The sequence below is a fragment of the Eretmochelys imbricata genome, chromosome 6 (assembly GCF_965152235.1).
Source record: "Eretmochelys imbricata isolate rEreImb1 chromosome 6, rEreImb1.hap1, whole genome shotgun sequence".
NCBI classification, from domain to species: domain Eukaryota; kingdom Metazoa; phylum Chordata; order Testudines; family Cheloniidae; genus Eretmochelys; species Eretmochelys imbricata.
The window spans coordinates 33,024,409-33,036,495 of record NC_135577.1 but is presented as its reverse complement, the minus strand read 5'-3'; the positions used below and the strand labels follow the sequence as shown (position 1 = coordinate 33,036,495).

General features: G+C 39.7%; 1 protein-coding gene across 1 annotated transcript in view; it reads right to left on the bottom strand.

Moving 5' to 3' along the window:
• RRAS2 (RAS related 2) overlaps window positions 1-12,087 on the bottom strand; it is an 83,293-nt gene that overhangs the window by 28,678 nt on the left and 42,528 nt on the right. Inside the window, exon 2 of the mRNA XM_077818381.1 lies at window positions 109-196. Within this exon, the coding sequence (XP_077674507.1) occupies window positions 109-196 (88 nt within the window). The remainder of the gene's footprint in view (window positions 1-108; window positions 197-12,087) is intronic.

Genomic DNA, 12,087 nt, shown 5'->3' with positions numbered 1-12,087 from the left:
ACAATACAATTTGATCCAGTACCACCCTCTTAAAATTCAAGTTCAAATAAATAACAGTTACAGACCATCAATATTTAATTATGCTTTTTAAAAACAAAACAAACTTACTGTCCAACCGTGCTGCTTTCTCATCTATCACACACTGTTTGGTGTAGGAGTCCTCAATTGTCGGATCATAATCCGTGACAAAGTAGGACTATAGAAAAACAGAATTTATGCATGTGCACAAGACACATACATACAATACAATGTTTAATGCAATCAGTTAAATATTTTGCAGTCTATCAAACTGTTTTCTGCACTCAACAAACGAAAAAAACTCAGAAGTATGTCATCCAAATCAGACTCTCCACATCACAGAATCTGCACACACCAAAATTCTGAAACACATTTCTTGTCTAATTTCATTATGGGTATGTACATCTATATTGCAAAAAAAAAAAAAAAAAGGCAGTGCAAGCCTGTGTCAATTAGCTCTATGGGGCTAAACCAAAGCAGTGTAAATGTTCCCACTCAGGCTTGAACCTAGGCTCAGAAACCTGCTTAGAGGGAAGGGTTTGAAGTAAGTGCTGTGGGTGTTGCCGAGAGAAGTAAGCCCAGACATCCCATGTGGTTATAGGGAATACGAAAAGGAGGAGATGAGAAGAAAAGATATCTTAAGCACTAGAATTACAAGTATCAGTCGCTAACAAAGATCACAGAATCTGCAAAAACAAAGGATTGTACCATGGAAGGACAGCTACTGAAAGAAAGCCATTAAAATTGTTTTGACTTGGCATCTTACCAGCCAATTATAACATTTAAATTGCAGTTAGAAACCAGAATTTCTTGTTTTGAGTGTTGTATACTGTAGTCCAATTGTCATCCCACATTCACATAAATCCCTAAAGAATATAATTTTCCTTTGCAGTAGTAACAGTAAAGCCATTCTTTCCATTCTTCTGAAGCTCTAATTCAAGGCAGACTCAGTGTTGCTATGCAATCACAGCCACTTCCTCAGTTTACAGTACTTCCTGCTGTTCTAATGTATAAAAGCAATCTTATCATGGACCCTAGAGAAAGTCAGATATATTTAATTTGCAACCCCTGCTACAATTGTCTGATGCTTTATCGTAAAAGTAAGGAAATCAGAAACATACAAGAAAATGGTTTTAACTGCCCAGAGATCAGTGTATGCATTGTAATTTAATCACTTTTTGCTGTAGATATCAACTATCCATTGAAATGTATCCACCACAGTTCTGTTCCCTCCACATTCTGAACAAGGGCAATAAAGTAATTCCAAGTGGAATTGCCTCCTAACGAGTACAATAAAACTATTGAAATCCCTTCCACATGCATATATCCCTTTTTTAATCCCTTAAATTTAAGGAAGTTATCAAATTCATTCTGCTCTGCTTTAAGGTCTCATGTAGTTTTGCCTCCCCATCATCTTCTCATTTCTTCCCAATCCTTTCACATTACTACTTTAGTTTCTCTCCCATTTTCACCTTGTTCCTTTTGTCATGCTGCTCTATACAATTCAAGCCATCTCCAATAAGCACCTTTGTTCTCTCTTCCTTATGGAGAAATAGTCAAAAGCACTTACATCACTTAGGAAACCATGCCTATCGAAAGTCAATGGAACTTAAGGCACTTGGGGTTTGGAATAAAATTTTCCATTCATCCAACAATAAATCATCCCTTCTTTCTTCCTCCTCCAACAAATCTCATTACCCTTCCATTCCAAATTATTGGGCTGTGTCTAGATTTCACAACATAAAATAATGCAATCTCTTCAGGGCAGGGAAAACAATTTACTAAACTTGGAATTACAAATTATGTTTAAGTTGTCGGTTGAGCAACGTACATACATTTCCAAAACATTACAATACACATCTCCCACAACCACTCACAAGTTCCTAGCTCCATCTCCTCTCATCCCTCTGTACTGAATATTAGCAATTTCCCCCTCTTCTCCCACCCCCGGGGACAAAGTATCAAGCCATGTCACTACTAGTGCCTCATGAGCATACAGAAAAATCAGACTGGCATATCCAAATATTCAATATCTTATGAGTTATTAACAGTGTACAAAAAGGATATTCATTTAAGGAGGTTAACTAGAGAGGGGCGGGTGCACATGCATGCAAAGAGATATGGAAACAGACTGCCAGATTCAAAATGCATGAAGAGTTTACTGTGCTAGTTTCCTTGTTGATCTGCCAAAAGACTTCAGATCAGATTGTTACCCTGTACTTGACTATGTCCCTCAGAAGCTACAACTACATCACTTTGTGTAATGGTATGTCCATTTTGGACTTCGCTCCAGCGGTAACCATGAGTGACCGATGCAAGATTTACATACACCCATAAAAAAGACCGTTAACATATTTACCAGCTACCACTAACTCCGTTTTATAATACAGTACTTAGCAGAAGTATTTATCAGCGTTCCTATATGCTCCACTTATAGTTGTGGTTGCCCAAGCTTTTTCATTTGAGTGGGTCATTTTCAGAGGTTTATAAACTTTGAAACAGGCTGTCAGCACATGCTAACAAAACTTTTGGAGAGCCATAACTGTCAAATTTTGGTACTTCTAAGGAGACAGCAAAAGGTACATCTGACATAAACGCAGCCCCTTCCCAAATTTTGAGCCCCTGACCAGAATCCTGGAGTTATTAGAGCTTGTCGGCAAAATGGTGGTAAGAATTTTTAACACAAGCAAACTGATACTCATTTCCCCATAACCTCAGTTTTGACTGAAATTTTAAAATAAGTCAAGTCTCAGGCAGACGCCCAGCAAGGAAAATTTCAGCCATAATTGTTAAAGTTTGACATAACTACGAGCCAATTGAAAACTGGGTCTTATAACATGGCCATTAGTCAACCTTAACTGTAGGCACCACCTTCAGTTCCACCTATAATTACAGCATTGTAGCATGTCACCAACTGTATTCACCACTATACAATCTCTCTTGTATATTTGGAGTAGTTTCTACCCCCAAAGTCAACTGACTCAGTTGAGATAAATGTTGGATCATATGCTGAACAAGTACTAGTTTCCTTTAAAACCAGCAGCCTGGCAAAAGCATCCTGTGCAATATGTTTGTAGCAAGCCACTTGTTTAGTGTTATTTGATGTGTGTCTGATTATATGCACTTCGAATTCCTTTGAAACTAATGGATCATTATAAAGTTAAATACATTCTGCACCTGCTAAACTACTTCGTAAAGTCATGAATATTAGTGGTCATTAATACAACACTAAACACACAAAAACAACCAGAGCTCTTGCAAAAAAAACTATGCAATCTCTCATATCTAAGCTGTCAAATTAAGCAAAAAGTATGTTATATCCTTCCTGAACAAATGAAATAAACACATTTCAAACAAAGTAACAGATTCGTGGGTCGTTTCAAAATAAAGTCACAACATAATTATATCAGAAATCTGCAAGAATTGAAGGATTTGGTATTTTTACTTTGCATACGTTAAAATGTTCCTGGTTTTGAGCACTGTCATGGATGTCAAGATATTTAGAGCATTCAACAGAAACATCACCTATATAATCAAGTCTGCCACATCTATAGTTTCCATACCACAAATTCATGTAAGGCCACAAAAATAAGATAGTACCAAAGCTGTCTCAGCTTTGTACTTTGCAAAAGCCAGGCAAGTTTAAAGAAGTGGATATTCAATTTTAGGACTATGACAGTGAGAAAAGTCTAGCTGGACTACATACTGGGAAATAAATTTTAAGAGAAAAGAAAAAGGGAAAGATTTTTATTTTTTTTAAATACACATTTTTAGATGCAACTTTACTATGTAAATAAATCAAATTACTGGCTTATCATTTAGTCAAATACAATATAAAAATGAACACCTCCAACATATCATAGTGTAATTTAAAGCAAGTATTACAATTTATATCCATAAAGCAGGGCAAAAGAAATATTCTAAAGAGTTAAATAGAAAAAAACTATTCAAATCAGAGTCAAATCTGAAAAGAGCTTCCAACAGAGTTTCTAAAGACAGAAAAGATAATACCAAATCCTCTAAATAAGTATTTTCTTCCCTCTTTCAGGAGGCAAGTCTCCCCCCTCCCCATACACAGCTCAAAAAAAGATCAGAGTTTGTAGTTATTATACCATTAGATGCCTGTCAAATTCTGAAACAGAAGCTTGACATTTGAATAGAAGCTCACAAGAGTTTGCAATTCAAGTCAGCATCTTAAATACCATATTGTTCAGTACTGAGCTCAAAGAAGTAAAAGCACATGCAAATACTAGGTTAGCTTACCTGTAAATTGGGATGTCTCCAAACTATATTTTGTCTAGATTATGGAAGTTTGCACATGTATAGCTATATCAATATACAGTAGTTTAATAGTGTACATTTCCCTAATGTAGGCAAGGCCTTGCTTTCCCTTAAGAGGCACTCTTTTTAGCAGTAAAATTTAAAATAGGAGCTGCTAATTCCCTGAAAAGATGCATCACAGCGCTATCAACATATATTTGAGCATAAGCTTTCGTGAGCTACAGCTCACTTCACTGGATGCATTCAGTGGAAAATACAGTGAGGGGATTTATATACACATAGAACATGAAAAAATGGGTGTTATCACACACACTGTAAGGAGAGCTGCTACTCTGAAACCTGTCATCATTCAGGTTAAGAGTTTCTTTCATTGCAACCCCTCATCTCTTTATCTTACAGTTAAGTACAGTGATGTATTTATGATAAATATGTTCCAAGGCAACAAGCTATTGGATAACTTCATTGTAAAAATCAAGCAGAATGAGAAAGGTGAGTTTAGAAGAAAGCTCTTATTAATACTATATTCGACAAAGCTAGAGGTAAGAACAAATTGTTTTTTGTGGAAACACTGTTTCAAGTCTCAGTAGGAGATTCTCTAAATCGATTTTTCTTTAAGATTCTTCGGTACAGATGCCTATAATGGACTATACAGTAAACGCTCATATATTTTAGTGTTAGAAAAGTGAAAGGAACTGACACTGATGTATTAGTGTTACAGACAAAGCAGTTGAATCTGTGACTGTTTTGCACAAAATCATGACAGCCTATACTGCAATTCAGTTGCTAAAAAAGCATACCCACCGCTACCTTCACAAAAGGCAATTTTAGATTTCAATCAGGAAGAAAAGGAGGCAGCCATAAATAGATAGCTTCATTCTAGTTAACCATTAGAAATTAAAATCAAGAACTCTAGGTAAGTTCAAAATATAACTAAAGGCCAAGAGTATGGTTTACAATAATTACAGAAAATTAGTAATTACCTAATAGCTCTTCTGTTCTTAACTATTTCCACAACTAAAATTAATTCAGGACTACCAGTGTGCTATTCAAGCTTTTATTGATGCAACAGAAACAGTTTTACAGCTCACGAACACCACCTATCCCTCCATTGTTCACTTGAAGCTTGTAAAGAAATATGAAGGAATACAAGCCACTGAAGGAACCACAAATTTCGCCTCCATAAATACAGTTGACATTATTTAAAACCCTCTCCAACATGTGGGAATAAGAACAAAAATGTATGAGAGATTCTGAATTTATGAACCAGAGAAGCAGGGATACTACACAATAGGTTTTTTCTGCACCCTGAGGCCCCACAACCTATAAGGAATCTCACAAGTCGTAAGTTCTCTTAACAAATAAAAAGGTGGCATTAAGGGACTACCGAATTTTAGTTGAAACTGGAATTATTTCAGGGAAGTTTTATGGCCTGTGTTATGCACAAAACTAGATCACAGTGGTCCCCTCTGGTCTTAGAAACTAAGAACTGAGTATCTGGCAATTACAGATACAAAAAGTAAAAGGTAATAGTAGACAGCTCCAAGGCCCCATGTAAGGGGACAATATTCCCTCAGCTCTTTACTCAAGATATATCTGTGAACCATACTGGAGGAAACTCTAAAGAATTGTGAGCTCATTCATTTCAGGGATGCAACACAGAACAAAAAGTCACCAACCAGATCTAAGTTTGCTTGCTTCTGCTCTTTTTGCTTTCTCTAACAAAAAAAAGTCTTTATCCTCCTATTTAGAGAGACCTTGAGTGCCTTTTCAGCATCTAGGAACTGCCACAAACTCATTCTCACAAGATGTTTTGGGGAAAGGATTTGAACAGCATCCTCTGGTTTAATGGTATCAAGATGACCCCTAACGAACAAACACTTTATGAAGTGCCTTTTATTTGCGAAAAAGGTTGATGGAGAAGAGCACAAGAGCCTGTGACCCAGGGTGCCCTTGTGCCTACTGGCAGTGGGCATGGGAGGTGTACCGGGTTTTATAGGGATCCAGTGGATCCGAATATGCATAATACTTCACTGAAGGGAGACGTGAAGTATCTACCGAGAGTCAGTAGTCCACGAGTCGTCATAATCACTGCAAAATGCATGTTCAGATAATATTAAGGAGTTGTATCTGTACTGAAAATTATGTTCTTTAGGCAGATAACGAGGTGATGACATGTCTTGGACAGGTTTGTTTCAGGCAGGAGATAACAGATGCTTGTCTGTCTCACACAATGTATGTCTATTTGTATACTGAGCCAGATACTGATTAAAGAGATTGTGAAATCTACAAAAAGGAATATACAGGAAAAAACCACCAGCAGGGGACATTTTGTTCATGAATAAAGAAAAAGAATTGTTCTGATATATCTGGGGGTGAAAACAGACACCCGGGATCATTTACTGAAGAGGCAAGCTGACATCGTGACTGGTCATGAACAGAGGGGTCACAGTCAAGCCTGACTGTAAAACGACAGAAGGACTTTGGGTAAGCACTGCTCTGTAGACAAGAAAGTATCTAGTGACAAATCTTGGTTCTAGAATGTATCTTACGATTTTATTTTATCACTGACCATTTGTTTGCAATACTTTTACATGCAGTCACTTGAATCTCTGTTAAACTTTCTCTTGTTTTCACTATAAACATAGCTAAGTGCGGTGTGTCAAAAGTGGTCTGAGATGAAACTGGTCAGCTGTGGTATACTGCTTCTTTGGAAGCAGCGAATCTGTGAATACTGCAAATGTCCGGTGGAATAGGGGCTAGATACCCCAGGGAGATTCTGGGTGGTTGGACTCTGCCCACTGCTAACGACAGCAAACGCACAGGACCTGCCCAGGCCTAGAAAGAAGTGCTTATGTTGCTCATGACCAATGGAGTCAGGGAACTGGCCCGTGGCAGGTACAGACAAGTCCTCACACTAAGAGCAAGTGGTAGCAAGGCACCTCACAATGCTGGGTATCTCCGGGAAGCACCACAATGCCAGCTCCCACTCCCCTTCCCTGAAAGGCAACAGCCACTAAAATCCTCTCCCTCTAAGCATACTATCAAGAAGGAGTAAACTTACCAAAATAAGCAATACCACTATAAGAACTTAACCAGTTTGGGATAACCAGTCATACTAGGGGCTGCAAAGATTTAACAGATGTTGGTTTCTGAACACACATCATTAATTGGTACAAAACAGCATGGACAAGCCCTTAGATCTTCCCTCCCACCACCACTGCACCCCATGTGAACAGGCATTGGCCAGAATGGCTCTTTCCAGCTGCACTACTCAGAAGTGCTGCACCTCAACTTGAGGGAGGTCAGTGGCTGAGAGAATGGTTAATCTCACCACGCTTCAGAAAGGTGCAAGTCAAGTGCTGGATGATAGAAAGAACCCTGATCTTGGAAACCTACAGATAGTATAGCAGATCATAAGTTCCCCTTTACAGTATTATTTTGAGTGGTCACCAGCCATTTTAAGTAATTAGCAACTGGTTGCAAACAAGTCAAATCAAGATTTTCAACTATTTATCACCCTACAAGGGCAGACTCAGGCACCCAAAGAGACAAGCTATCTAAAATACAGTCTGCTTGAACATTTTAGGACTCAATCTATCTTTTGCAGACACCAATTAAGTCAAAAATGTAAGAATTTTTTTCCAGCATAATACATCAAGGGTGAAGTTCTGACCCTATTGAACTCAACAGCAAAACTCCAACTGACTTCAATGGTGGCCAGGATTTCACCCTGGTTGTCAAGAGGCTTTTTAAAGAACAGCATGTATTTAGATTTTGTACGCTCTCTCTAAGCTACACAAAAGGTGAACCAAATGGCATAAGATTTTTCAATTGCTTTCTATACCTATCCATTTGTTTAAAATTAAGTACAAAAAATCCAATCCCATTTCAGTGACAGGACTGCTCACAGCTATGGAATTAAAAGCTAAGACTACCCAATTACAGTCAGCAAGACACCTTATCTACATAATGATCTCATGGCCTTGTAGTCATAAGTCACAATATACTAGCTCTAGTCCAGTAATTTTTATTGGGAGTATAGTAGTTAATCCCTGTGGAATTTTTAAACACCAGTTTGGACGCAACCCAATGTGAAAGCGTTGGATTAAGTAGGTTTCCTCTGCATACTCTAGAATATATTTTTATACTTTCTGCCATTTGCCAAAATTTAATGACTGAACCTTAGAAACTAAATGTTTGAAAGCTGTGAAACAGTACTTCTAAAAAAAATCTTACATAGCAATGTGACTAACAATCATGTCAGAGAAAAGGTTGAATCCTAGCTACTATTCCTATTGCTTTCTTTTGGGATGGGGAGCACACCTGCTTACCTTCAGCCTTTTGGCCTGAAATCTCAGATATTTGGGCTACTCTCTCAGCCTTCAAGGACTACCATGAAAATCTCGGGACTTCTTAAAGTGCTGTGGGTGCCAGGACTGCTGACAGGGCAGCTATGGAAGTGTTTTTTTATAAAACAGAGGGGGAAGCCAAGGTCCGGGAAGGTTCCCACAAAACAGTTCTTCTGAAACAAAATTTTTTCCAAACTGAGTAACACACACTAGTAATGCAAAGTTTTCATGAACCAGAAAGAATGATTTCACTACAGTAACTCCTCACTTAAAGTTGTCCCAGTTAACGTCGTTTGGTTATGTTGCTGATCGATTAGGGAACATGCTCGTTTAAAGTTGCGCAATGCTCCCTTGTGTCATTTGGCAGCTACCTCCTTTGTCCACTGTTTGCTGGAGAGCAACCTGTTGGAGCTAGCTAGGCCTCTGCGGGCGGGCAGGTAACCACCCCCCAGCACTCACCAGTAGCACTGCTGGGACCAGGTTTCTGCACTTCCTGCCACCAGTGAGTGCAGGCCCGGCCCTGCTGCAGTCCTCAGGGGAGTGGGGCAGAGCAGGGTAGGGGGCTTTTGGGAAGGGGTAGAGTGGGGACGGGGCTGGGGCACAACAGGGGCAGGGGCCATAGGGAAGATGCAGGGCTGTCCTTCCCCATACGCAAAGTAGGCAACTGGGCAGGGTACCAGGAAATGTGGTGCGCCAAATTTCCTGGAGCCCTGCACAGCTGCGTACTTTGCGTATGGGGAGGGATAGCCCTGCCTACTGCTTTGTAGAGTGTGAGGCTGTATTAACAACAATGGGTTAACCCTTGAGGGCTCAGCTGATTGCTAGTTCATCATTTAGCAGTAAGGCATTCCCTGGGAAATATCCCACCCTCTGACTTCACCACCTCAACCAGGCTTCACAATCATCATCGCTGTGTACCAGTATTAAATTGTTTGTTTAAAACTTATACTGTGTGTGTCTGTACACATGATTATAAAGATAGGTATGTATAAAGTCTTTTGTCTGGTGAAAAAAATTTCCCTGGAACCTAACCCCACTATTTACATTAATTCTTATGGGGAAACTGGATTTGCTTAACATCTTTTCGCTTAAAGTCACATTTTTCAGGTATGTAACTGCAACATTAAGCGAGGAGTTACTGTATATAAAAGACAATCAATGCTGCCTCATGATCCTGTGAACCTGGCTGTTCCCTATTCAGAGGAAGAAAAGAGGTTGCTGAGGGAGAAAAGAGGTTGCTTAACATGTTAGTTCCTCTATAGCATTGCCTCTGAATATTCACACTTGTGGAACATAAGACCCCGGCATCAAGTAGTGGAATTTTTCTAGTGAGGAGTGTCCCATGGGGCCACTTTCCCTGCCCACAGTGGATTTGGGAGTTATAGAAAAGGGGGTGGACCTGAGGGGGGCCACTCCTACTTTTGGAATTCTTTACCCAAGACTGCAAAGGAGAAAGTAGGCAGGGAGTGTGACTATGTAGATTTAACTTGCTAAGAACAATAGCTATTGGTAAAGCTTCTGAGTGGCCTCTGCATATTCACACTTGTAAAAGATTAGCATACCACAGGAAAATGGTATGTCTTCTAGTGAACAAGGACTGCAAAACCACCCAAAACAAGTATCGACTATAGACTGCAGGTCAAGAGTATATTGGAAGCAACCATAATATCCTCCCACATCTCATTGCAAAATACATATAAAGCTTCAAGCAACAACTTTGCAGGTTCCATGAAAAAGATAAATAGCCACCAATGGATATAGTCTTCAAATTAGCTGAATACTTTTAATATCCAGGCGAATGAACATCTGGCAAATCTGAAGGGTATACAAGAGACTGGGGAAAATACAAGCAGGTTACAGGGCTCTTTGAAATGGAAACAGGAAATGGAAACAGATTACTTGAAACTGAAAATGAGTATCTGAGGGCAATGACTGACCCAATCACATTTCCCATATGAACTATAGTTTAGAGAGGACTGGACATCTGATCTGTAGCTCACCAACTCCATGGGCTGTAGTTACTGCTATGGGAAATGTCCTCTTCTCAGGTGTATGGTACAGGTGATCACCACAAGCGGACTCCAAGAGGTCAAGAGCCTTGGGAAAAAGACTCCAAACCAAATTTTAAAAAAAAAAAATTTAAATGATATATGCACTCTATGAAATACCTCTGGGCAGATGAATGAGTATGTCAACTCTCTGGACCTGCAACATAATCAAATCCAGATTCCATGAAGAAATCCAGCAAAGTGGTTGCCTGAAGTAACGCTACTGGCACATGGAGCAATCCTTTCCAAAATTATGGTATTGCAAGGTGAATGGGGACTGTTGCTCCCAAGGCTGTGAGGGTGGAAACTGAATCACAACCCACGCAGCCTGGCAGAATTCATGGTCCTGAATATTTGGTTAAAAACCTCCAGCTTTGACAAAAATCCACTAGGCTTCCACAAAATGCTATCAGTATTAAAAACTCAGCAACGAACAAGGTCAACCTCCAGTACATTGGGATCATACCAAATTCTATCAACCTGGAGAGACTTGGGATTCTGGGCATTGAATTGAGGGTTCCATGATGTCAGCACCTGCCAGTGAGACTTGGACCTCAACTACATATGTTGACTGTGCTGGAACCTCAGGGTCAACCCAGAGCAAGCCAGTCCTTGCTCCATGCCTGCTGCTCAATAAAATGTGGTGGGCATGGGGGAATAGCACAGGCAAATTTTCAAGGCTGGTTTCAGGTTTCATGCTTGTCTCAGACATCCTCTCCCAAGCTGTTTCAGGTCTCCTTATGACAAGCAGAGGAGGCCTGGAAGTGGGTTTGAGGTGCTGGAGGAATGTATCTGGCTAAGTAATTCAAATTTTAAACTTTGATGCATACCATAGTTTGTTCCAGAGAATAAAATTAAACTGCATACCTTGTTGCAATATATCAGTATGCATATGACTAATGTGCCCTCTGGTGGCTAGGGCTGGAAGTTCATAGCTTCTGGCCACCTTTGTGCTCCAGCATCTGAACTGACCTCAAGTGGCTGTGAACATGGCGAACTCTTGACATGTAACCCAGACCTTTATCCTGACACCTTAGTTTTTAAAGGTACAGGCAAGACACTAACTGGGATAAAGAATCTGAGCAAGGCATAATATTGTCTGAATTTTCAGCAAAGGTAAATTGACTGGAGAGTACAGAAGTACGCGTCCCTGAGAAATCCATCTAGCATATGGGAGTTCTGTAGCCGAGGAAACAGTCTTCAAGACACAATGGGTTAAACAACATTTTTGCCCATTAGCCTTCCAGATAAATCAGCTGATTTAACTTCAATGCAATGTGACATTTTCTATTTGTTTTGAAGGGGAAGAGGATGCAACTGCTGTAGTTGCTTACCTGAAGTAGCAAAGGTCTTTAAAAGGGCAGGCTGCCATAAAAACTGAGTAGCAAACA